This window comes from Micromys minutus (assembly GCF_963924665.1).
Source record: "Micromys minutus genome assembly, chromosome: 26".
Taxonomy (NCBI): Eukaryota; Metazoa; Chordata; class Mammalia; order Rodentia; family Muridae; genus Micromys; species Micromys minutus.
Window position 1 is genome coordinate 16,482,976 of NC_137961.1, and position 27,753 is coordinate 16,510,728.

A 27,753-nucleotide genomic window follows, 5' to 3' on the forward strand; every position below is an offset into this window, starting at 1 on the left:
GTCAGAGGAAGGTCTGTCACCTGTGGGGACACATCTTTTCTCCTTCTCCTCCCCCACCTCTACAGGATCCCAGGAATTGGATCCACTGAAGAATCCTTCCTACAACCTGGTGGTCTCTGTGAAGGACATGGGGGGCCAGAATGAGAATTCCTTCAGTGATACCACATCTGTGGACATTACTATCAGAGAGAACATCTGGAAGGCACCAGAACCTGTGGAGATTAGAGAAAACTCCACTGATCCTCACCCCATCAAAATCACCCAGGTAGTGCCTACGTGACATCTACAGTTAACTCAGATGCATACCTTGATGTGCAGGGACATCAAGACCTCCCGGTCTTCACTATTTGTTTTACTAGGTACATTTTGTATCATATAATTACAAAACCAACTAAGTAATCAAGGCCCCACACCTACAAAGTTTATCATCATGAGCAGAAAACTTGGCCTGTGTCACACACACACACACACACACACACACACTTTCTTGTTTTCACCCGAGTATGAAATATAGCTGCATTATAGTAGGTTGAATGGCATGTGGTATATCATCAACATATGCTGTTAGTAATAACATCACAGAAACCAGGCCCTGTCTATGTATCAGGTCTGACTTTTGAGTACTTTTTCTTGTTGTTTGGAGAATAACTCTAGGGGTCAATAGTTATTTTTATTTCTGTAACCTTTCAGCCTTTAATATTTGAGGGTTACGTCTCATTATGTGTCTCAATTAAATGAATGAACTCGTCTAAGTCAGTGGTTCTCAAACTGTAGGCTGTGACCCCCGTTGAATGGCTCTTTCCCAGGGTTCATATCAGACATTCTGCATATCAGACATTCACATTGAGATTCATAGTAGTAGCAAAATTACAACTATGAAGTAGCAACGAGAGTAACTCTTCGGTTGGGGCCACCATAACGTGCGGAGCTACATTAAAGGGTGTCAGCATTAGGAAGCTTTAAAACCACTTCTTTAAGGAATCTTCAGTTGCTCCGAATTCATCTTCATTTTGGATCCCAGAAGCTCATCATACATCATATGAAGCGTACTTTGCTTCATAAACTGATGTTACACCCAGTCAGAGTTCCGGAAGAAAACAGCCTACAGCCTCTTCCATGAGTTTGTAAAGATGCTTTAGGGAAGGAAGAATTGCCTTGCCTGCTTGTCTTTAGGTTGAGAATTTTAAACACATTACTCAGTTGTCCTAAGAGACTGGTCATGTGTGGGCAGAGTTGGGAAAAATTCCGAAGTGAGACTATAGAAGTTGTTGATCACCTTTTCAGCCTGTTCGCCCTCTTGTCTTTTCCCACCATTTGCCTTGGCCATGCAGGTGCAGTGGAATGACCCTGGGGCCCAGTATTCCTTAATCAACAAGGAGAAGCTGCCACAGTTCCCATTCTCGATCGACCAAGAAGGAAATATTTTTGTGACTCAGCCCTTGGACCGGGAGGAAAAGGACTCTGTAAGTGAAATCGGACATCCCGAGGGCCACAAGACAAATCCTATATCTACTTAGGGTTGAGGAAAAATTAATAGTACATTAAAAAAAAAAACAACAAAACAAAACTCAGAACTGACAGCTGAGGGGGGAAGTGGGTATGTCTACAGGATGATGAAATTCACTCCCTGCCATTTTTCAGTTCTAAGGATCTTGACACTAAGGTTGAGAGATGGTTAGAAGACAGTTATTTTTCTCCACCTGTTAAAGGGACAGTGATGGCATCTTCTTACCTCTGATCTCCATATTGCAGCATGTTTTCTTTGCAACCGCCAAGGATGAGAATGGAAAACCACTTGCATATCCGCTGGAAGTTCATGTGAAAGTTATTGACATTAATGACAACCCACCGACATGTGTGTCTCCAGTGACTGTATTTGAAGTCCAGGAGAATGAAATATTGGGTAAGAAATGAGAGTGGCTCGAAGCCACGGACCTGTCTCTGTCATTGCTTCTGTGATCCCTTTCTAGCCTCGGGAGTGTCAAGTAGATCTCCCATTGTTCATGTCTAGAACAGCACAGAGATCTGAGGTATCATGAGAGTCAGGCAGGTACAATGCTTTGCAATGAACACTATCTCTAGCCTTCTTAAGTTGATGCTTTGATAACTGCCATCACCACCATTGTCTAAATGATAGTTACTGTACAGCAGCATCCTGTGTACATGTCCTGAAGGGTCCTCCTTGCAAGATTTCCCTACACTTATCTTATTGGACGTCTAAACAGCTCACTTTCAAGAGCTAGAACCTCATCCATCTTGCTAAAGAACTGATCCTTTACACCCACAGTCAGATAGCCCACTATAAGCAGACAATACCTAGTTCAACTTAACCCCGAGGTTCCTACAGGAGGAAGCCAATGATTGAGGGAACTGGCGAGTGAGGTTAAGCCTCCGGCAGGCATGTCCTTTTGATCTTTCTACATCTGAGGAAAATGTATCTCCTGATAGCTTTACATTTGTATGGCGGCATCACTGTAAGAACAGTGATGTCTTCTGAGGGGTTGTTGTCTCTCGCTTGGATTTGAAGCTTTTGTCTATTTCCCTCTTGGAGTTAAGCCCACCGAGCAGGTTGGCTTTCGTGTTTGTCTTTTGTGTTTGAGCTGTGTGATTTTTAAGTCTGTGAGATCAGCATCTTTGTATTCCCTACAAGTGGCGTCTACCTATGTAGGGATGGACACTCTTGTCCGTTTTCTTTGATCCTTCTGCTCTGGCTGCAACTCAGCTCTGACATAGCAACTGCTTTCCTGGTGGCTTGGTGGGGTTTCCTCCACTGTGATCATTCTTTGCCTCCTGGTGTTAGGTGGCGCACAGAGGTTGCATATTCCCTGTGTGCCCTGTGGAGGGAGCTGTTCTTCGTTTTAGTTATTGCAATTCCTGCTTCAATACCGAAGGGTTAAACCATAACTTGAAAGATTTTAGGAGATATAAAGAACTAAGTCACAGGGACAATTGTATAATGGAGTAATTATTATCTAACGGCCAGCAAACACTTGTGGTATCATGTTTCCCTGAAATTGGGACTGGCCTGAGGTGCTGAAGGAAGGCGGAGAAAGCTTTTGAGACCATTCTAGATGCTGCTGCAAGAAGTCTCTTCATATTGGGCTGTCCATGTGCTATATTTGTTATGTATTGCTACATAATAAATTGCTCTCAAATTTAGCAGTCTAAAATGACAGATTCACATTATGTCAGTCTCTGTGAGTCAGGAGTCTGATTGCAGTTTGGTTTGGGCCTCTGATGTGGAGGGATGGGGAGAAGGAGGGAGAGGAAGAGAGAAGCAATGTGGCAGTCTCAGTATTTCTGTAACGTTTTCTCGGAAGTGACGTCCCAGTTCATCTCATCAGGATCGAGCCACTAGGCTCCACTCACAATTGAAAGGCAGACTTCATGGAGCATGCGTACCAGAAGATGGGGATGTCAGGAGTCATTCGGAGGCTGCCTACTTCATGTAGGAAGAGGATCGTGCAGTTTTCTTAGACTGGTGAAGTCATTGTTAGAAGGGTAAAATGCTCAGGATCTCAGTTTCTTGAGACATGAGAATTCACTTTGGAAAAGTACTTCATGGATTCATTAAAGGAAGAAAAGTTCTATTCAACTGGATATGTTTCCGTATGCAGCTCATGGGCGGTATAGACAATGCATTTCCTTCTTGAGGGCTTGCTACTTATCCAGCTATCAAGACATACACCAGTAGAAACGTTAGCACACAGAGCACTGGGTCATTTCTCTTAAGTTTATACTGTCCTCTGCTGTCTCTATATAAGTCAGCATCTTGTAGGACAGATATCTGTCTGTCTGTCTGTCTGTCTATCTATCTATCTATCTATCTATCTATCTATCTATCTATCTATTTTTCTATTTTCTCTTTTCCATCCTTTAAAACCAAACCCCTGTAAGAGTCCACATAAGTCAGTGGACACAAACTGATGTAAATGAAGATTGTAATTCAATTCAAATAGTGCCATCCAAGTAAACCTCAGGTGAGATTCTTACTGCATGAAAGGAACTCATATTTTACATTTTATAATCTGGATGACCCCAGATTCTATCCAAACTTGCCCAAAGCTGGTGGGACAAAGAATCAATCACATCCACTGACCTCAGGAGCTCCTGGGCCAACACACACACAGGCATAAAATACATATAGCCATGGCATGTGGTGTGTGTGTGTGTGTGTGTGTGTGTGTGTGTGTGTGTGTGTGTATTCTTTGTGTGCTGTCTTTGAGAGGAGTCAGTCTCTGTAGTTACTCACAAAGCTCTCAGAAGTAGCTCAGGATTGGCTTCTTCCAGCTTAGCTGTGCCATTTGTCCAAGTGTGTCTGTCTTAGGGCTGTGCTAATAAACCACCACAAATTTGAATCTCTAGTTCTGATAATGGAGAATCTGAAATTATGGTGACAGCATCCTAGTTGGAGAGTCTGTTACTTCTTCCGACTCTGACTTAAGCTAGTGGCTGACAGCAGTCTGCAGATCTCTTTCCTCCTCTTCTACACCGTCCTCTGTGTCTCCACTTCCTCCCTTTGTGTATGGATGTTTTCACTTCAGAAATGTTATATCAGATGCTTACATTTCTAATGGCCCTATTATCCAGGAGGGTTCCCCACAGAGGTTGGAGGTGGATGTAGATTCCTTTGGGTAGGTGAAGGGCAGGAGGCAGGTCATATACTCCGGACCAAATCTATAAAGTGATGTTCTAACTCCTTGTGTGTGATAAAAATTTCCCCCTCTCCAGTTCATGGGATAAAGTTCTAAGTCTTAGCACTTCATAATATGGCTATGTGGCTGTAGATGTTTTAATGAGGAAATTGAGTAGAATGCCAGGCTGGGTAGGATGTGGGGCTGGTAAGATAGCTTAGTCAGTACATTTCTTACCCTGAAACTATAAGGACCTGGGTTAGATCCCCTGACACATACAAAAAAAGAAAAAGAAAAAAGCCAGGCATGGTAGCACATGTTTGTAATCTCAGTGCTGGGGAGGCAGAGACAGATAGATTCCTGGGGTTCACTGGCCAGACAACTTAAGCGTGCTTAGGAAGATTTTGGAAAAAGAGACCCTGTTTATAAAACAAAACAAAACAAAACAAAAAACCAAACAACAAAAACCACAAACCAAACAAAAGAAAAACAACAAGAACAACAAAAACCCAAGGTGGGTAGCTTCTGAGGAATGATGCTGAGATTGTCCTCCAACTCCCACATTCACATGTACATACATATTATACCCACATTATATGTACATACATGTTATACCCACATCACATGTACATACATGTTATACCCACATCACATGTACATACATGTTATACCCACATCACATGTACATACATGTTATACCCACATCACATGTACATACATGTTATACCCACATCACATGTACATACATGTATACCCACATCACATGTACATACATGTATACCCACATCACATGTACATACATGTATACCCACATCACATGTACATACATGTTATACCCACATCATATGTACATACATGTTATACCCACATCACATGTACATACATGTTATACCCACATCACATGTACATACATGTTATACCCACATCACATGTACATACATGTATACCCACATCACATGTACATACATGTATACCCACATCACATGTACATACATGTATACCCACATCACATGTACATACATGTTATACCCACATCATATGTACATACATGTTATACCCACATCACATGTACATACATGTTATACCCACATCATATGTACATACATGTTATACCCACATCACATGTACATACATGTATACCCACATCACATGTACATACATGTTATACCCACATTCACACACACACACACACACACACACACACACGTGTACCCACAAACACAAGTAGGATGAGGACCCAATGGCCAGCCATAATCTAATCTGACTGACGTTCCTATGATAAATTTGGATGCTAAGGCACAAGGAGTTGGTACATAAGGAGGAGGAAGAAGTAGCCAGGGAGAGAAGCTCAGAGGAAAGCAACCTCCTCAACACCTCGATTTCATGTGTCCAGCCTCTAGGTATCCGAGAAGGCAGATTTTTGTTCAAGTCTCTCACTTAAGAATACTGTGTGGCCATCTTGGCTGACACAGCATTTAAGGAAGCATACCATGGAAAAATGCACGGGGCCAAAGTAAATCTATATGTCTTTGTTCACTACCCAAAACTGTTGCCCATGTCTCCTAGGAAACTGCCTTATGAACTGGTGTGACTGTTGTCCTTCCTTCTCTATAGGTAGCAGCATTGGGATCTTTGTCGCCCACGATATGGATGAAGCTGACAATATCAACAGCATTTTGAAGTACAAACTTCTAGACCAAACACCCAAAGTTCCCTTGGATGGGCTCTTTCTCATTGACGAATATGAGGGAAAGGTCCAGTTGGGTAAACAGCCCTTGAAGAAGCAAGACAGTCCTCAGTACAACTTAACAGTAGAGGTGTCTGACATAGGTAAGCACTGTACCCAACATGGCGAGTTTACATAGCTGTTTTCCTTCTATTTTGGATTTGTGAAGCTCTTCTCATGCTGGAAGCATTCTTTGCTGTCTTTGTGAATAAGGAAGCCAGATGTCTTCTCAAGAGATAGAGGTGTAGATCAGGAGACATTGCATTGTCTTCGGTCCTCTGGGAACCAGGTGTCAAGAGGCTTTCAGCGACCATCTTAAAGGGGGTGCCTTTAACAAAAAAATGGAAAGGAAGCTTCAAAGTCTAGGGGATCCCCAGACAGCAGTATGGGCTTGATTATAATGGGAGATGTTTTAATAACAACCACTGAGTAGTCTAAGAAGAATTCCACATGGCTGTCTGGAGTTCTGCAGGGCATTGTCTCTGGGGTTAGGCCTGTTTTTGCAACACTACTTGCTCAGTAATTGTCTGGTGGCAGCCAATGGCATGTGAGGTGCTAGTGTAGTGTTGGTCACAGCGTAACACTGTAGCCACCAGGTCATCAGACCACATGTTAAAGTTGCCAGGTGCAGTCTCACGACTACTGTGATTACAAGACAGGAAATATTCTTTCCTTATCCTTGCTTCCAGACTGAAAGTATCTGTGTATGAAAGTAGAGAAATGTGTCTTTGGAGAGAGAGCTCTGCCATTTCTTGCCAGCCTCAAACTGCCCACTAGACGCCAACAGGAGACCTCTTTCCTTTATCCTTGTATACTGTCAGAGTGGGTTCTGCTTAACCTCTCCTCTCCTAGAGGCAGAGGAATCTCTAAGAATCTAATGGCAACTTCACACTCTCCAACACACTTTCACATCCACAGACACATGAGCTGCTATCTCTGGGATACTCAGAGTCCTAGGGGGTAACTGGCTCATCAAACAACTCTCTAATTGTCTTCTGAGGAACACAGTTTGCATAGGTGTGAAAAAGAAAGGACCAGTGGTTTCATATGCATTTATTTTTTTTTTCCCTTTCCCACGGATGTGGAGATCCTGGGAGAACTCGAGTTCAGCAGGTTCCAGTACAAACTGCCTGTCAAGCTCTCAGAGAGTTGACACACAATGACGGTCTGATGCTGTTGAGCACTATGCTAAGATGCCCAGTGAGATAAATGTAAAGCTGTCCACGGTGAAGTGGCAGATTCTTACACTGGCCACCTATGCCTTCAGTAGCTAATCATTTGCCTTGAAAAGGTACCAGACAAAGCATTAGGAATGCACAGATGAACCAGACCCAGTGTCTGTCCTTAAGGGAGTACTCGTTTTGTCAAGAACGTGAATGCACAAGTTAACAACCTGTAGGGACATACCATCTACTGTCATTGTGGTGCTCTTCCTAGATACTGTCCCACAACACACTTGCAGGCCATGTTCATCTTGAATCTAGGATCTACCTGCTGGTTCCAGTTAGTCCTTGAATCCTCAAAGCTTGGGCCATTTCTGTGAACTACCTCTTAGCCTTCCTTGGAGGTGAATCTTGCCACTTTATCCCTTACCTGAAGGAGAGGAAACAGGTGACCTTGAACCTGGAACCGATGCAGGGCAGGCGCACTCAGAGAGGGAAAGGCAGCCCGTGAATGCTCCACAGAATCGAGCAAAGGGACAGTTTTGCTTTGGCCACCGTAGATTATATAACATTCACCTGTCAGGCAAGGGAGCTGCTTCAGAGAAAAGCAACTATTCTGGTTGTTGAAAAGCCTTCCCAAGGATAGGGCAGTGGGATGCTCAGGAGAGCATCCCAGGGCCTAGTGCGATTTCTACCTCCTCTTGTTGACCTGCTTGGGGGTGAGGTTCAGGGAAGATCAGCCTCCATTCACACAAACTGTGAAACTGTGAAACGTGTCCCTTGCCAGTGTTTTCTTACCAAGTCCTGATGCCAGTGCATGCTTCCCAGTGAGAATTCTGTGGTGTGACTTTGACTTTCAGATTTCAAGACTCTCTGCTCTGTTCAAGTCAACGTTATTGATATCAACGATCAGATTCCCATCTTTGAAGTATCAGAAGTGAGTAGTCGTCACCATTTGTTTTATTTTTATTTGGATCATATTACTGAACCCTTAATTTAAATAAAAACACAGACAAGGTGCCAGGTAGCCTGGTCAATGCGTCAATCAGTACCAGGTGCCATCTTCACGTGAGTTCTCGGGGGCACTAAAGGTCTACTTGAGAGTGTTTGGGGATGTCTATTTATAAACGCTTGCCAGCAGCTCACTTACTCTAAAAGCTTCTCAAAAGCTACAACAATAATCTTTCCCAGATGGAAAATTGAATGGCTGCTTGTGGCTTGTTGTAGATTTTGCATGCGATGGGCAGTACATAGAGCTATTAGATTTGTGCCAAGCATTTCGGATTAGACATATTGGCGACTTCAACTCATTTTGTATTTAACCAGGTAAGAGGAAAGGAAAGGGGCAAAACTATCTCTGGCTTAAGCCTAAGAGAAATGTGCTCCCTTATTCGCAAGAATTGGCGTTGGATGTGGAGTAAGAAGTGTCGGGGCAAAAAGGACATCAGGGCACATGGCCATGGTCATGGTGTGTTGTTTTCACTGTACCCTTAAAAGGAATGTCTCAACTCCTTTAGCTCCAGGAAGAGAGAAGCCCACTTGACTGGATTGTTATGGTAGAAGTCAGTTTTGAGGCAGCCCAGAGCTTCCTGGGGTGATGTCCATAAATCAAAAGAGAGGCGAGGCTGTAACAAAGAAGGGAATTAATTCACAGTAGGGCTCAGAACCATAACAAGTGTGATGGAACGTGTCTTGTCTAACAGTCACTGAGGTGAAGCAAGCATGAAATAAAGAATTCATTTTCTCCAAAGCTTCTATCCTTCGGGGCGTTTTTTACTTCCTAGTGTTGTGTGTTCCCTGCATTTCAGCAGGTGGTGGCCAAGTAGACCGAGCAGAAGAATTCTGCAGTGGGGAGTTCAAAAGCTTGGAGATGCAAACCTGGCTGGGCTGGCTTAGTCTGTGGTGGCATCTTCCCTTGGGCCCTGGCCATTACCAATATTTAGATCATGATTCGGGGAAGAGTGGATCTTGGAGCTTCAGGGGAATCAGAGTGTTTTATGGGGGGTGTGAGGAACAGAGGCTTTGGAAGTTTGTGTTAGCCTGGGTGGGGTTGACTATGTTAGCCCTTGGCTCCTCTGTCAAATGTCACTGGTAAGTTTGCAGCCCTTAAGTGTATTTTGCTGCTCATCTTTCATAAGCGCTGAATACCAGCCATTCAGAGACTCTACATGCATTATCCACTGATGACCACAGGTTGCGCTCTATTAGACAAGTGACAGAGATCATGTTTAAAGAAATGAGATAACTACATCATTCAACTAACAGCAAGTTTAAGATTGGTAGCCAGCTCTGACTTCACTGTTTTGGGCTCCTAATGTCTATCCCTGGCTTGATTGAGGAATTAGAAGAATCTGTCATGTTATGGCTATCTATATCATTATTATTTAAATAATTGTAGTTGTTAAGCATGTGGATGTTGGAGGGGAAGTCTATTTTAGAATCCTTCTAGAATGTCTAAGTTGTTATGTTCCTTGGTGTGGATTTCATTCCGTAAGTAAAAGTGATGTTAAAGTCAACTGTCATGTGTTCACCAAGAGGAAAACCATGCTGGGTATTAAAGCCAGCTGTGACCTCTGTCCTGAACCCAGAGACGTTTGCCCTTTGGCCAGTAAACTCAATGACATGGACCTTCTGTTTCCTTTCTCCTTTCTTCTTCAGTATGGAAGCAAGACTCTCTCTGAAGACACAGCCATCGGATCCACCATTTTAATCATCCAAGCTACAGATGCTGATGAGCCCTTTACAGGGAGCTCTAAAATTGTGTACAAGATTGTACAGGGAGACACTGGGGGAAGACTCGAAGTTGTCACAGATCCCAATACCAATGCAGGATATGTGAAGATTAAAAAGGTAGCCCACTTAATAACTACTAATAAAATAAAGCAGATTACTCTACCCATGATGGTGTCAGGACCAATAGGCAGAGGTGACACATGCACACAGAAGTCATCTGATGTGGATTCTGGGACCCAGACTAAGATCTCCACAGTTGCTTGACTGCTAAGCCTCCTCTCTATCTCCAGAGATGAGATTGTAGACTCCTTATGTGATTAACATGGCCATGAACAAAACTAATCAGGAAGTGATCCCAAGTTTTTGAGACAGAGGAGACAGGTGTGTAATGAAGGAAGGTGACAGACTTTTATCCTGATTTTAGTTAGCTTGCGAGCCTGAGTGAGGAGCCAGTGTTTTCCACCTCAAGGAAATTTTAAGAACCGCAACCCCATCTTTTACCACGTTACTAAGCCCCGTTGGCTCTTTTCTCCTTCCTATAAACACTAGAGAGTTTTTTGGAGATAAAATATTAACTCATAGTCCCCATGTCTTACACCAAGGTCTCTCCAACTTTTCCTCAGCCTATTCCCATCCCTGAGTCTCAATTTTTCTCTTCTGTAGTTGCATACTTTGTGTTAGAGCTCATCAGAGGTTCACCAGATGACGCATTTAGACCCAACACCATCCAATAGATACTGAGTTAAAGCACTTTCCAAGGGGCAGGTGCAAAGCCTTCCAGGTGAACAGGGAGAGAGAATCTGTTGGAACATTGCTTGTTGGTTGGGACTGAAAAACAAGGCCAAGGAAACGTTTTGAACGAGAGTAATGCAAAGCTGAAAGTAAAGTCTAAAAGCAAAGGCCAAGCAGAGTAGTTGCACAGGAAATGAATGAAGAAGAAACAAACACTGCCAGCCTGGGACCAGCCACGGGATCACATCGGCTATTCGAAGGTGAAATGTTGCCCACAGTCTCCGTGTTTGGACACTTGGTCTCAAGCTGGTGGTGCTGTTTTGCGAGGTTTTGGATCCTCAAGGAGGTGAAGCTTTGTCTGAGAAACTATGGCCAGAGCTTTATCTATATGTCCTATAACTGATATGCTATGGATACTGTGTGTCAGGAGGGAGTGACAAGTGAAGTGACTATGTCACTGTCCTTCCTTTCGGAGCTGATGGCCAACGACAGACAGAATAAGAACGACTTGACCAAGGCTCTGGCTGGAGTGTCGTGCGGTTGCAGAGTTGGTGTGGACCATCTGTCTAGGCTATGTGGTGGGATGAGAAAATGAGTGAGGAGACCAGTGGTGCTCAGCTCCTGGGGGCAAGAGATCCGTTCGGTTGTCAGAAGGGCAGCTGAGCCAGTACACTCTGTCTGTCTTGCACTTCATGAATGGATGTCACCACACAGTGTAATGCTGAGAGAATGACACAAGAGAAAGACGCCTTGAGTCGTTCAGAGCAATACTCTTGCATAAAGTCACAAGTGCTGCTTCCTTAGCGTATAGCATCTGTCCTAGTTAGGGTCTTGTTGCTGTGAAGAGACACCATGACCCAGGAAACTCATACAAAGGAAAACATCTAATTGGGGCTTGCTTACGTTTTCAGGGCTTTAGTTCATGATTGTCACGGTAGGAAGTATTTCAGTGTCCAGGCAGACATGGCGCTGGATAAAGAAGGAGCTGAGAGTTCTACATCTTGATTCAAAGCAACAGAAGGAGACTGCGTGTTATACTGGGCATGGCTTGAGCAAATATAAGATCTCAAAGCCACCTCCCCACAGTGACACGTTTCCTCAACACTTCTCCAAGGTCACACCTCTAACAGTGCCACTCCCTAAGGGTCAAGTGTAGGGAAGGCATTCCTACTTAAACCTCCACAACATCCTTTGGGGCTTTGCATTGGTTCTCTCTAGTTTTTGATCTTTTAGGTCCTTTTGAGAGTCCAACAACAAAACTAAACAACAACAATGAGAAACCCCACCTGACTACTTGACTGGGGCTGGCGAGATGGCTCAGAGGACGAAGGCACGTACTCCGTAAGCCTGACCACCTGAGTTTTATCCACATGGTAGAAGGAGAGATCGAACCCCCACACTTATCCTCTCATCTTGACACATGTACTAGGCGACACGCGTATCCACATGCATACACATACACATGCAAATAAATAACAGAATTTCAAAAGTCCATGTGCTTTGCTTTCATCTTAAAATAATAACACACACACACACACACACACACACACACGTGCACACGCAATGTTTAAATTCTAATTTATAGGAGCTCAGAGTCCTGTGGGCTCCTTGAGTCTAGAGATGGCAGCCTACACTGCAGGCACTATCATTTTTTTGCCTCTCTTCTCTATAGAACAGTTGATTCTTGCTTAGAGGGGGGTATGAGGTCCCATAGGGCCAGTTGCTCATCGGATAGTTAAATCTTTCTGTGCCGGGGCATGTGGTTAAGCATATGGTTGAAAACATACAGAATTTGCAATCCAGTCTTTCTGAATCCAGTCTTTCCATCTTAGGTGGCCTGATTGATAAACTCTCCCTCCCAGAAAGCCAGAAACGACGTCCTGTTCTTATTCCCAGTCCCATCTACCCAAGTGGAAGAGAAACACTTCCTCCTGCCTGCATGGCCTCTGCCCAGCTCTCCCAGAGCCTCAGAGTTGGGGTCTTGGGTTCTGAAATCAGTGGGAAGTGATCCTTCACACCATGTGAACATCTCTGTAGTACAAACATTTTCCTAGGTCTGAGGAGGATCAGGATTTTGCTGAGAAGATATGTAGGGTGCTCCTGGGTTAAACGAATCTGAGGCAGGCTGCGTTAGAGTCTCTTCCTGGGCCGCCCATGCACAGGAAACCGCTCTGATAACACCGGCAGTAAAGCTGTGTTACGGTTTTCTTGAGAAGAATGTTTCAGTTAAGATTGCAGGAGTTTTAAAAGAAACAAATCCTTTAATGGAGCTTTTCACTCCAAGATTAATCCCCCCTTGTTTTCTCTCCCTCCACAGCCTCTCGATTTTGAAACCGAACCAGTTTCCAGCATTGTGTTCAAAGCAGAAAACCCGGAGCCACTGGTGCACAGCGTAGAGTACAATGCCAGTTCTTTCGCCTCCTTCGAGCTGATTGTGACAGATGTGAACGAAGTGCCCGTGTTTGCCCAGCAGATAGTCCAAGCGAATGTCAGCGAGGATGCTGCCGTAGGCACCAAAGTGGGCACCGTGACCGCCAGGGATCCTGAAGGCCTGGCTGTGAGGTACAGGGCAGCGGGGCCGGGCAGGCAGAGAAACAGCGCGCACTCGCTTCAGGACTGGGGCAATGGAACAGACGTCGGAAGCAGGATCTCTGGCCTTGTGTCAGACGTATGGCTTCAGGTGCCAGCCTGTCTTCTTAGGCCTCAGTTGAGAGCTGGTGAAGGTAGAAGGTGGGAGCCCCCAGCCCCTGAGATTGGGTGAGCTATGGCCAGGCCCCAGGTCTGAACTGTTGGCGTTCTAGAGAAGCTTCTTGGGGAAAGTAGACTGGAGTTGTAGAGAGATTAAAAACGCAGAAGGGGAGTAAGCCACCTTAGAGGCCAAAGGGAATGTCTTAGATGTAGGGATTCTGGGCTCCTCTTCTCTCCAGAGAGCTAGTTTGGAGCAGCAAGACTCTTCCCCGTTATTTCCAGAGGGCTAGTGCTCAAGGTGAGATGTTCTCTACCTTAACCATTCTCAATACATGTTTCATGTAACTTCCTCCACACGCATTTCCTTTAATAATGATTAATGATTATTGACTCATTCACTGAATACACATATACACATTTGCATAATACCTATATGATTTTAAAGATCACATGGTCAATAAGCATACATAGGAATTGAACTCAGACCTTTTGCTTGTCTTATACAATGTTGGCCAGAATATAAACACATACTTCCACGTGATTTAGCTGGTACATGCAGTTTGAAGTCTTTAAGTTTCTCTGTGTAATTGAGTGATGTTTTACCTCCTGTAGACACTTGGGTTCAGTTATATCGGCTTTACTGATTTTCTGGCATGAGGTATATTACTAATTCTCTTACTATAGCAAAAAGTGTGAAGCAGGGTAACTTTATAAAGAAAAGTAGTTCATTCGACTCATAGCTCTGAGCGTTTATGGGCATAACACCAGCATAGGCTAGGTCTTTTGAAGGCTTTGTGTGATTATTAGCACACCAGCAACATAAGCAAAGGGCAAAGATCACACTTCAGACAGGAAGCTGTAGCCACTGCATGCTCTCAACCCCTACAAGGAAGTGTCCTTAAGTGACAAGGACAGCCCACTTGACCCTACCTCTCAATGGTCCTGTCCTCAGTAAATTTACCGTCTGAGAAGGAAGCTTCTAACATGCTGACATTTTTTGTGGGGGAGAGCGAATACTCAAACCATGCACACATCGTACCGAGGAGTAACATCGCCAGTAGTGACGATTATATTGCATCAATCAGTGTAGAAATGATGCTATACATACAAGTCCCAAGTCATGATGGAATCCAGATTATCCAAACCCCACAGGCCATTTTTATCTAACCCATGCCTCTGTATCCTCCAGGAAAATGCTATTAAAAATTGCTGGTTGAAATGAAAAAAAAAATACATCAATAAAATTATTGGTATGTGCAAGATAGGATAGAGAAAACGAAAGCATTTAAGGAAATTCCTCCGGTGGCTCAAAAACTGGTATAGAACGTGAAACCAGAGTTGTCAGCAGGAGATGAAATGGGCAAGGGAGACTGAAAAGGGGCATCCTATAAAGTGTGTCTCTGGAAGGCAAATGAACGAAGAGTAATCAAGGCAGCCCAGGGGCACACGATTCCGTAAGAGCTAACTTTACTGACTCTGACGCCGTAGACTGAGAAATCAGACTCTCCAGCTGGGTAAACTTAGAGAGTGGATTCAAATCCAACCCAGCTTCAAATGTTAGAGAGCCCATTGCGGGCCACAGATCTAGAAGCCGGGCGTTTCTGACTACTTCCACTGTGGTCCAAAGCATCGCCCCCTCTGTTAGCCCATCCTTTCTCACCATTCCTTATTCCACCCGAGTCAGCTGTGCACTGCGGTCAATGAGGACCTTTAAAATGAAGCAAGCCAATTGTCCAACTTCCGTCAGGGTGGAAACTCAAGGTCTTAGGAGTTCTGATTTATCATTCACACACAAATATGAGTACTGTAGGGAAAGTGTAACTTTTCCTCCAGAGCTGGTGACTCTGCCATACGTAATAAAACAAGCACAGAACCATGCTGCAGAGCAGCGTTTCTCACCCTTCCTAACGCTGCGACCCTTCAATTTTAGCTCCTCACATTGTATGACCCTCAACCGTATAATTATTTTTGTTGCTATTCCATAACCGTAATTTTGCTAGTTATGAATCATACTGTAAACATCTGTGTTTTCAGATGGTCTTGAGTGACCCTGTGAAAGGGTCATTTGATCCCCAAAGGGGTTGCAGCTCAAACCTGGAGAATCACTGCTGTCTTCCGAGGAGAGATATGTAAATGAGGTGCTGATGCTGTGTGATTCATGGTACCCAAAGGAAGATTCTACGCCTGTGTAGGAAGCACAGACTATCTCCCATTTTCATGCAAAGCAACAGGTTTTAACAGATTTTCTTCCGCTCTCCCCTACAGTTATTCACTGAAAGACAATAAGAGAGGCTGGCTTAAAATCGACTCGGTCACTGGTGAGATATTTAGCGCTGCTCCGATGGACAGGGAAACAGAAAGTGTGTACCGAGTGCAGGTGGTGGCCACTGAAGTCGGTGAGCAAAATAAAGCACAACCAGATCATGGGGGGTTGGGGGTGGGGTGGACAGCAATGAGAATGAGTGGTGTGTGAGTGTGTATGTGTGTGAATGTGTGTGTGTGAAAGTGTGAGTGTGAGTGTGTGTGAATGTGTATGTGTGAGAGTGTGTGTGTGTGTGTGAGAGTGTGAGTATGAGTATGTGTGTGAATGTGTGTGTGTGAGAGTGTGTGTGAGTGTGTGTGTGAATGTGTGTGTATGTGAGAGTGTGTGAATGTGTGTGAATGTGTGTGTGAGTGTGTATGGGTGTGAATGTGTGTGTGAAGGTGTTAGTGTGTGTGAATGTGTATGTGTGAGAGTGTGTGGTGTGTGAATGTGTGTGTGAATGTGTGTGTATGTGAGAGTGTGTGAATGTGTGTGTGTGTGAAGGTGTGTGTGAGTGTGTGTGTGAGTGTGTGTGAATGTGTATGTGTGAGAGTGTGTGAATGTGTGTGTGTGAATGTGTGTGTGAGAGTGTGTGTGAATGTGTGTGTGTGTGAATTATGTGTGTGAATGTGTGTGAGAGTGTGTATGTGAGTGTGTGTGTGTTAATGTGTGTGAATGTGTCTGTGAGAGTGTGTGTGAATGTATGTGTGTGTGAGAGTGTGTGTGAGTGTGTGAGTGTGTGTGTTTTCAGTCCCTCGTGGATGTGTTAGAGAACACTTGTGCCTGTCTGTGCTTCTCCTAGGCAGAGTTTCCCTGAGGCTGGCAGGGTATCAGGGATGCTGTCTGCTCTGGTTTTCTGTGGGGGACTAGAGCCTCTTCTTGGCACATTCTAGAATCCCTAGCTAACCTCCCAAAGCCAGTCTGGCAGAGCCTTAAATTTTAGCCCCTTGGCGCTCACTTTTTTTTTTTTTTTTTTTTTTTTTTTTTTTTTTGAGCACAAAACTTTTGATGCAAGGCTCTCTGCCTGGGAGTCCATCCTTGGGGATTCTGATTCAGCGGATATCAGGGGACCCGAGTATCTGCTGCTTTGATGAGGCAAGATACATTTTGAAAGTGAAACAATTTCACAGATATGCCAGGATTTTTGGACCATTCTTACATAAGCCTTGACTCTTGTTTAATTCATTTGTGATACTAGTTACCCACTGGCTCTGACCATGGAGCTCCAGGAAAAAGTTCAGATTGAAATGAAGATAAACTCACAGGGAGAGTATGGTATCCAGGTATAAGGCTGCTAATTAAATGGAATTTTCCATATTGCAGTAGGAATTCTGTGGATCTTGTGCTGATCAAGGACTCTAGCTAGTGATGTATCTGCCTGGCTTACACAAAATATGAGAGCAGAAATAATTACTATCAAACAAATACAGTTTTAGACCAAAAAAAAATTTTAAATACAAAACCCCAAATTAGAGGCAGAGGCGTGGAACAGAGAGAGGGATCATAAAAATGTATGGGGAAAAAAAATTAAAGAAAACCAGAAAGACTATAGCTAAGTTCAACTACAGCAAGTCTATTTATTGTTGGAAGGGATGCCCAAATAGACCAGACTTTGCTGAGACAGGGACAACGCAGTCTCTGCCGCCTGCTACCCATTCTGACATCAGGAAGTATATGTTTAACTGGTGATTTAAAAGTTCCCAGTAAGTCCGAGGGGGTTTCTGTCTAAACCTTGTTGATTCTGTGCCTTCTCCTTGATCCCACAACAATCAACATTTCACTTTGCACAAGTTTCTAAGTGGTTTTCATGTTTTAGAAGTCTCGTGGATTGTGACCATGAGCAAAAACCTGTTCCATTTTCAGTTGTTGGCGCCGAAATAATAATAATGTTAACAGACCAAACAACATCAAAGACTCCACTGGGCTCGTCTTTGGTTTAAGAACAGTCAGAGACATAAAAGTTGCTGTGAAGAAAAGCAAGGAAACAAGGCTTCCTGGAATCAAAGCAGGAGCCATAAAATAGTTTACAGGAACACAAGTAGTGTCCAACCATCAAAGCAGTGTCTGCCTGAGGTCAGGCGGGGACAGTCGGGGTCGATTGTACCACACTTGACACCTCCTGTGTAGTTCTGTTATTGACCATATTTTGTGCACAAAGAAACCAAGGCATTGAGAAATTGATCTGCCCAAGAGCACACGGCTACCATTGGTTATCACGAAGAGGACGTGGTCTTCATCATTACAGCCGTGCAACCATGTTCTGCTTTCTGTTTGGATGTGAGATCTCCGTAAAGATGGTCATGCAGCCACATGCTTCTCAGCCGAGACAATGAAGCTTAGAAGACTGGGTTAGGCTTTGGAAGGCAGTGGGAAGTGATCGAGGGTGTGGCTCACAGGGAGATCTCTCCTGTGCATTACCTGTGTGAACATAGCTAAGACACACAGCTTTTGAGTGTCATTCTTCTCTGTAAGGTTCAGAGTTGTTTTGAAAACACACACACACACACACACACACACACACACACACTTGGGTAGTATTATCATTTAAACATTTAAATCATTTTAGTTGCATTTGTGTGTGTGTGTGTGTGTATGAAAGAGAAAGAGAGAGTATGAATGCATGTGTATGTGTGTGTATGTATGTATGTGTATTCGTGTGTGTGTGTGTGTGTGTGTGTGTATGCATGTGTGTGTGTGTACATCAAAGAATAATTTATGGGAATCAGTTCTTCTTCCTCTGTGTGGCTTCCAGGAATCGAACTCATGTTGCCAAGTTTGGCAGCAAGTGTCTTTTACTCACCAGGTCATATTGCTGGTTCCGTTTGAGCATTTTAAGCAGTACTAATATTAAGTCTGTAATTCTAAAAGCTTCCTTCTACTACTTTAATAGGCCCAACTACTTAAATATTGACTTTTTTTAAGAAAAAAGAAACATGATTCTTTATGAAAGATGACAATAATGTTTGGAATTATATTCTAACCCTTCAATTTCTTAGGCGGGTCCTCTCTGAGCTCTACGGCACATTTCCACCTGGTCCTCCTGGATGTGAATGACAACCCCCCTCGCCTAGCTAAGGACTACACAGGCCTGTTCTTCTGCCATCCCCTCACTGCTGCTGGAAGCCTCATCTTCGGGGCCACGGATGATGACCAGCAGTCACTTCGGAGGCCCAAGTTTACATTCGCCCTTGCCAGAGAGAGCTTACAAAACGACTGGGAAGTTTCCAAAATCAATGGTGAGTTATCAAATGTATAGTGAGGAAACTCAATGGTGGATAGAGGAATTATTTGTGTGCACGCGCGCGTTGGTGGGCTTTATAATTCACCACAGAATTTTCTTCTTGTCCCAAGAAATCAGGCCATGCCCTAGAAGCACACACGGAAAGCACACAGGGAAATCTTCAAAGCCCAGCCTTCACAGAGAGGGAAGTGTGACACCACAGCATCCTGTGTACATGGATAGATGAACAATTTTGAACATCATCTGTAAATTTCTAGTGAAGCTAAGAAGCACATTTTATATTTATTAAAATACTTATTAAAACAATTGACATATAGTAAACTTACTATATGTCGCAGTTACACACATACACACATATACACTCATACATACACAGACACACAAGCACACATATACACTCATACATACACAGACACACAAGCACACATGTACATACACACATGCATACACATATACATGCATACATATATCAGATCAGATCAGGCAAGTGACGATTTTGCCACGCCAGCTTTTTTCTTACCCTATTATTTTTATTGCCCCTGCCCACCTCATTAATTCCACTCTGCCTTTTCTCAGCCAATAGCCCATCTTTCTGCTGCTGCAGATTTGTTTTGTAACTTCATGTCCTTTCAGGTTCCATAACTTCTTTCCTCACAGCATAACTGTTTGGGTGTCTGTTCTTGCTGTGTGTGTGAGAGCATCATCTTTATATCATGTAGTGGTACCACGGCGTCTCCCATTCTCTCGGTGACTGTTGGTTGCATGTGTGTTGGGCACATGTGTGTGGACTAGTGTGTTAGGAACATGATTTCCCATGTTTCATAGTTGAGCACCAAGGAGTGGAGTGACTACATCAATGGTGGGTCAATGCTTAGTTCAGAAAGGGTCAAACCGTTTCCCAATTTGTTCTTCGCACTTTGCGTTCCCATTAGCACATGAGACCTCAGCTGCTCAGTCTCTCCAGTGGATTTGCTCAGCTCAGTTACGCTTAGCCATTCCAGTGGGTGTGCAGTTCTGTTATATTACCCTAGTGACTAATGGTTTAAGCCTCTCTTCTTTTCAAGTAGCGCCTTGCCATCCATCCGTCAGTGATGCATCTGATCATTGATCAATTATTGTTCCCAGATTGGACCCTTCAGCTTCTATTGTTGATAATATTGTATACAATATTGTTGATAATATTGTATACAATATTGTTGATAATATTGTATACAATATTGTTGATAATATTGTATACAATATTAAACTTGTTCTTCTGGTATAGAAGGCAAGTTGCTATCTTCCATTAGTAGGTATATTTCTTAGGTAATCCATATTTGATACTTTGGCTTTCTAGTCATGACTCACTGAGAACTGTTTTTCTCTCTGATTGAGTTGGATGTTTTTTTCAGCAGTTGGTAGATTATATCAGCTTTTATCTTTTATTGTTTTTTATGCTGGTATGAGGTCTACTTGATGATAAAATGGTTTATGTAATTTGTAATATAATGTAGTAAAATTAAGACTTTTGTGTTTATATCAACAAATCTATATAAGCTGACTTGTCTTTTTTTTCTTAAAATGTTTTTTAAAAACCCATTTCTAATATCATCGAGTGCTAACCTGATAGAGTAAGTTAGAAGATGTTCTACCTATGCAGTTATCTGGAAGCCTGTGTGTGAAACTGTAGTCATTTCTTCCTTCAAGTTTAGGAGAGAAATTATTTAATGATGAATACATTTGGGAATAGAAAATTTATTTATTTGTTTGGTGCAAAATTTAACTGTGCATTTCATTTCTTTGTTATATGTCTATTTGATTACACACTTCTTTTTGGTTAATGTTGCTACTTTGTGGCTTTCAAATATTTTTCTGCTTCATTTTGTTTTTCTAACCCATTGGCATATAGTTATTGTGTATAGTGCTTTCTACTTATTATGTAAGCTAGCCTGTAGGCATTAAGAGCTCAGGTAAATACTAGATTGATTTCTTCATGTTCTATGACTTAAATATGTAATATATGTAACAATAGGATCTCACTGTCAAGTTCTGGACAGTAACCAAGAGCATTGTAAATAGCCCATAATGTTTGGTAGTCTATAAGACATCACTGGTAAATGACTCCAACAGAGGTAATCTATTCATGGCACCTGGTTTTTTATTTGTTAACTTAAAATATCCAGTAGGAGAATTATTACCCTGTTATGGGTTATATCCATTTAAAGTCTTTGTTTGTGTGTATGTATATGTAAAAAGATTTTAACAACAGTAGGTTTTAAAACAACTTAAAGAACAACTCAGCCAACAAACTAATACCAGATACACAAATACCAACACAAAAAAACATCATGAGAAAGACCCGAACACTTCCAAAAATACAAATTTCATAATTTGTATTTTTCTAGTAAAAAGACACAGAAGGATATTCACATAGAAAATTCAAAATAAGGACTATAATAAGTGTTCAAATAACTCAAAGACAAAGAGGTGAATGAAGTAAGAAAGCCTAACTAAGACATGAGTATTGAGTTTGATTTCTGAAGAAAACCCAACTGAATGGAAATAAAATCCTCAGTGCAGAGCCTGACTAACAAATGAATCACTTTAAAAACAGAGAGTCAGAGACAGAAGACCAAGGAGAGGAGTTGGAAAGAAAGGTCAATGGGAAAACTTTTAAAGTGAACAAAACGTGGGATAATATTTAAATAAAAAGTTTTGGGATAATATTAAAATATCTAGAGTTTGAACTATGGGCATAAGAGAAGGAGAATATCACAATAAAACCATAGAGAATGCCTTCAGTAAAACAATAAAAGAAAAATTTCCAAGCTTAGGGAAAGAGATGTTCATCCAGGTTCAACAGGATTATAAAATGCCAAACAAGTTGAATCAAAAAGAAATTCTTTATAACATATTCCAGTTAAAACATTAATAACACAAATAAATAAAAGATATCAAAAGTTGCATGAGAGGAAGGTTTAGTCATTTATAAGCTAGACCCACGTGTATTTTACGTCCTAAAAAACTGCAGCTCTCTACCCACACTATGGTGCCCAGTAAAACTGCCTATGGAAATGGCAGAAGAAACAACACTTTCCACAGAAAAATAGATTAAAGGAATTTATGCTGTCCATCCAGCTCTACAGAAGAGACTAGGAGAAATACTTCAATATGAAGAGCAGGATAAACACGCCCAAGATGTCACAAGGGACAAATGAACAATATCCAGACAAGTAATCAAGACATCTGAGAAAATAAACACATGACAGAGTCAACAAGGTGACAGAAATTAACACATAAAAATCAATAATCATGGGTTTTAATCATCTCAATCCTTCAATTAAAAAGTCAGAATAATAGATTGGGTTAAAAAATGGAATCCACTTTACTGATGGTTCTAAGAAAAGCCACCTCATCAGTAATAGACACAATCTCAGGTAGGAAGACTAAAAAGATATTCCAAGTAAATGGAACTAAGAAACAAGCAGGTCTAGCTATTCTAATACCTGTCAGAGTAGACTTCAACCTAAACTAGTCAGAAGAGATAGGGAAGTATATTTCATATCAAAATCCACGAAAAAGATATTAACATTCTAAATATGCAACAGGGTTACCCAGTTTTATAAAACAAATATTACTAGATCTAAAACCACAAATTGATCCCAACACAGTGATAGTAGGTAGATTCAATATCATTCACACCAATAGATATGTCATATAGAAAAACTCTCTAGTTAAATGTCCTCATAAATCAAATGAACCCAGAAGAAAATGTTCCATCCGAATACTAAAGAATGTACATTCTTTCAGCATCCCACAAGACTTTCTACAAAATTAACTACATATTGGGACACAAAGTAAGTCTTAGCAAATATAGGAAAATTGAGATCACATCCTGCATTCTATCTAACCACAACAAATTAAATCTGGATACCATGGACAATAGAAACTAGAGAAGTACACAAGAAACTAAACCCATTACTAAATGCTAGTTGTGTCAAGAAAAATAAATAAATATTTTGTAATTAAATGAAAAAGAAAACACAACATACCAAAACTTATGGGGCACAGTAAAAAAAAAAAAAAAAGAATCACAGCACTCAGTCCTTGGAAAATAAAAAGCCAATGTCTCCCAAAATAAACAAGAAGATGGGCTGAAGAGATGACGCAACAGTCAAGAGCACTGGCTATTCCAGAGTACCTGGGTTCTGTTCCTAGCACTACATGGCAACTTACATGTTGTAACTCCAATCTCAGGGGATCCAATTACTCACTTCCAACCACAGTGCTTACTTCCTGAATGTGGTACATGGACTAAAATGCAGGAAAACCAACCATACATGTAAAAACTAAAAAGTGAAAAAAGACAGTCAAGAATAATCAAAAGCAGGGCAGAAATCAATGAAAGAAACGAGGAGCTATCAGGATTGAACTTTTACCAAAATAGCCAAAAGAAAGAGGCGATCTAAGTAAGTAAAATTAGATATACAATGGAAGCATTCAAACAGACACTTGGCAAATTCAGAGAATCACAAAGACATACTTAGAAAAAATTATTTTCCAACAGACTGGAATCTAAAAAAATTTTTTTCTAGGTGTGAGTTCTACAAAAGCTAAAAGAAGGTAAAATAAACAAGCTGGCCCCCTAACATCACCTGAGACAGAGGCAAAAAAGAACATCTTTCAACAACCACAAAAGTGCCCAGGGCCAGGGGGATCCAAACACCTACAAGACTTTTGCAGAACCAACAGCAAAATTCAAATTATTCCATAGGTTTTTTTTTTTTTTTTTTTTTTTTTTTCTGAGACAGGATCCCTCTGTGTAGCTCAGGCTGTTCTGGAACTCACTCTGTAGATCAGGCTGACCTCTAACTCAGAGATTTGCTTGCCTCTGCCTCCTAAATGCTGGGATCGAAGGTGTGCACGAATGCCCAGCTCCCATAAAAGTTTTAAAAGTCAGAAATATTCAATTTTCTACAAAGCTGATATTACTCTGATAGAGAAAAAAATAAACACTTACAAAGACACCCCCCACCCAAAAGGTCTGATGAACATGTACATAAAAAAATTCTCAATAAAATACTTGGAAGCCAAACTCAAGAACACACCAAAGGCACTGTCCACCACAATCAAGTCTGCTTCAATCCAGAGATCTGGGGAATGATTTAACATGTAAATCAGTAAGCATCCTATAAGTAGACTCAAAGAACAGAAACCTATAATCATCCCATTAGACACAAATAAAGAGGCAACTGACACATTCTAGCATCTCTTCATGGTAGAAGTTCTGGAGAATTTAAAAATACAGGCAACAAAGCTCAGTGTAACAAAGGCAATGTTCAGCAAGCCCTCGGTCAACACTGTGCTCAATGGAGAAAAACTTGAAGCATTCTCACTAAAATCAGGAACAAAACACGGATGTCCCACCCTCCCCGACTCCTCGTCAGTATGGAACTTGTCAAGTAAGATAAAGCATTAAGACACACAAAAGGAGGAGATCCAAGCCCATTTTTCTTGGTAAGAGACATGAAAAAATAAAGTTACTCAAACTATCACCTATATCAGACTATTTTCCAGTCTACCTGATTACATACAATGCCAAAGTGAGCTTTATGCCTGTTGAGTGTGGTTCTGACGTTGTATTATCATAAGATTTATTTTCTCCCTGTTCTGACAGGCACACATGCTAGACTCTCCACCAAGCACACTCGCTTTGAGGAACGAGTTTACGACATCCCGATCCTCATCAACGATGGTGGGCAGCCACCCATGGAAGGGGTTGTCTCCTTACCAGGTGGGTACCTTGTACAGGCCATGTAGGATGTCTGTTACCATGCGCAGTTTAAAAAGCTTAACCTACCGAACACTGTTCTGGTTTTTAGTTACTTTCTGCCAGTGCGTGGAAGGAAGCTGTTTCCGGCCAGTGGGCAGCCATGATGGAATACCCACCGTGGGCATGGCGGTTGGTATACTTCTGACCACATTTCTGGTCATCGGTAAGTGAGACTTTTCAGAGCCTAGGTTTTCTATCCCTAGCCTCATATGTGAGTCCATCATGTCATCTTTAGGGGTATTCTGGAAATTTCACCAGCCCTTCTTTATTGTAACCAACACCCAAGACAGTCAACATTTTTCTATTTGGTTCATGGCTTCAGAGATTTCAGAGGTCCATGATTGACTGGTGTGTTGCTTTGGGGTTCACAGGAAGATAGTATTTTATTGAGAAAAGCTGTTCACCTCCCTGGGTACAAATGAGAAAGGGAGGGAAAGGCTCTTGGGTCCTATTGTTCCCTTTACGGTCCTCAAGATGTCTAGGGAAGTCATCTGATGATAATGCTGAATTGGGACCCTTTGAAGGCCATTCAAGATTGAAATCAAATAAATTGCTGTACTCTGAGCCTAGTTACCAAACTTTTATGAAAGAGAAAGAAGGCAGTCTCTTTGTCTTGTTGTACCGAACACTGAGTTTGTTAGAATTGGTATCATGATGGGCAAGGCTTGCATAATTCTTTTCTCAGAGAAATCACAGGCTCTTCTGCCCCTGTTGGAATAGGGAGGGGTGGGCTGTGAAATGATGATTCTATGACACCTGAGATGTTGCCGAGTTCCACTTTGCATTATTTTCTTAACTCTGGACTCTGCTTCTTTACAATCTGGAGTAATTTCATGGCATCATGGCACTGACTACCTAGCTGGAGAGCTTTCCTCTCTTGTCTCTGCCAAATCAGTGCCCTGAGATAATTATATTGTCTCAATAAACTGCCCTCATGGTGGTTAGTTAGAAAGATATTTTAATATTCATGCGCACATGGCTAAATGGCTTAACACAGTTTCACTTTCCTTCTTTCTTTAAAGTCTTCTCTACTATTATTTTTATACCTAGATGTTTGTACTCATGTCTCAGGCTGTCATACTAGACTCTAACACAGGGCTCTGAGAAAACTCCCTTTTCCTTATGCTCTTCAGTGCAAACTCCTCATGAATGATGTCATAGGACAGCCATGGCAACCTGGCTACTATTCACTCTGTCAAGCGTGGAGGCCAGGTGGCCTCCTTGAGAACACCATCTGCTGCACACATTTCATACTAACAGAAATGAGCATCCCTTCTTTTGAGAGGGACTCACTTTGTGGTCTAGACTGGCCTTGAAATGAGGCAAGCTTCCTGTCTCGGTCTCAGAGTTAGATTTTGAGACATTGTTTACTAAACCCTTCTACCTTTAGGCCTTTTATTGTTTTTCCTAACCACCTTAAGAAGACTGAGTTCATGCACCAAGTTGAATTTTTTTTTTTTTTCACACAATCTTATTCCTATGATCCTACTCTAAGTTAATGGGCAGTTTCGAGGATATATAGAAATAGAATTAACAGGGCTTTTTTGGTTTCATATCCTTATTCTTTTCAAATGGGGGCATGTGAATTATTGTAAGATTGTCAGCAAGTGCCTGAATGTCCAGTCTTCTTGGCCCTGGTGAATTCTGTAACCTTATGGATGAGCAATTTCCACAAAGCAACTCCACACTCTTACTAGTGGGCGCTGACAGTTCAGGTTAGTGCTAAAAAGCAGTGCAATTCTGTAAGAGTTCAGAGAGGTAAGAGAAACCAGAATGTGTAGGCAGTCTACTGAAGGTCCCTCAGGATAGGCTGGCATTGCAAGAAAGGTCCCCAAAGTTGTACATCTGATAACTGCTCTACCACTAAGCTGCATGCTGAGCCCTTACTGTGAGGTTAAAATTGTTTTAAAATCAAATTTAAATCATCACAAATAATCCATACTTGGTAGGTACAATGAAAGTAGACGCTAGGTAGGTGGGCAGTTCTGAATAGCTCCCTGGTCCTGATTAGACTTTTTATTTCTCTAGGGAAGAATCACTATTTAGGCACATACATGGTTCAGACAGGCATATTTCCACATTCTTTTCCCTCAGAGGAGTTATGGTATTCCCTAGTATTCCCTAGTAGAAATCTATTCCCTAGTAGAAATCCTGCCAGCTTCTAGTTAGTTATAACTCAGGTTTTCCTACATACCAATAACAAGTGACCTCTTTACTAATTTATCCAAGAGAGCCGATGCCCACATTCACTAGAACAACAAAGCATTGTGTAATCACTCAAATGGAGGGTCACCAGTCATCCCCCACTCCCACCCTCACCAAGACACTGTGACTGTATTAGGACATCTAGAGACTGTGCTTGTTTAACCCCGAGCTTTCTCTTTTCAGGTATAATTTTAGCAGTTGTATTCATCCGAATGAGGAAAAATAAAGTTGAAAATCCGCAGTCCCCTGAGAACAAGCCTCTGAGAAGCTGAATTTGAAAAGAAGTGGTCAAGCTTGTGCACCAAGCACTATATCAATGCCTCGGCTGTTTAATTTCATCCAAAATGTGAACTATCATTGGTAGAGTTTATGTGTCGTGTGCTATATCTGGTCCCCAGCTGTTTAATCTCAGAATTTCATCCTAAATGTGAACTGTAATTTCTTGGATGGCATGCCCTTCTTGTCCTGCAATATTTTATGCTACTTAGATACTTTATGTTCTGCAGACATTAGAGTC

General features: G+C 42.0%; 1 protein-coding gene across 1 annotated transcript in view; it reads left to right on the forward strand.

Moving 5' to 3' along the window:
• CDH17 (cadherin 17) overlaps nucleotides 1-27,508 on the forward strand; it is a gene marked incomplete at both ends in the record, with an annotated part of 43,438 nt that extends 15,930 nt beyond the window's left edge. Inside the window, 12 exons of the mRNA XM_080938757.1 lie at nucleotides 66-265; nucleotides 1,332-1,463; nucleotides 1,753-1,903; nucleotides 6,249-6,464; nucleotides 8,384-8,460; nucleotides 10,182-10,373; nucleotides 13,306-13,550; nucleotides 15,942-16,072; nucleotides 18,975-19,214; nucleotides 24,876-24,992; nucleotides 25,081-25,194; nucleotides 27,420-27,508. Coding sequence (XP_080794883.1) covers nucleotides 66-265; nucleotides 1,332-1,463; nucleotides 1,753-1,903; nucleotides 6,249-6,464; nucleotides 8,384-8,460; nucleotides 10,182-10,373; nucleotides 13,306-13,550; nucleotides 15,942-16,072; nucleotides 18,975-19,214; nucleotides 24,876-24,992; nucleotides 25,081-25,194; nucleotides 27,420-27,508 — 1,904 coding nt within the window. The remainder of the gene's footprint in view (nucleotides 1-65; nucleotides 266-1,331; nucleotides 1,464-1,752; nucleotides 1,904-6,248; nucleotides 6,465-8,383; nucleotides 8,461-10,181; nucleotides 10,374-13,305; nucleotides 13,551-15,941; nucleotides 16,073-18,974; nucleotides 19,215-24,875; nucleotides 24,993-25,080; nucleotides 25,195-27,419) is intronic.
• Nucleotides 27,509-27,753: the final 245 nt, after the last annotated feature.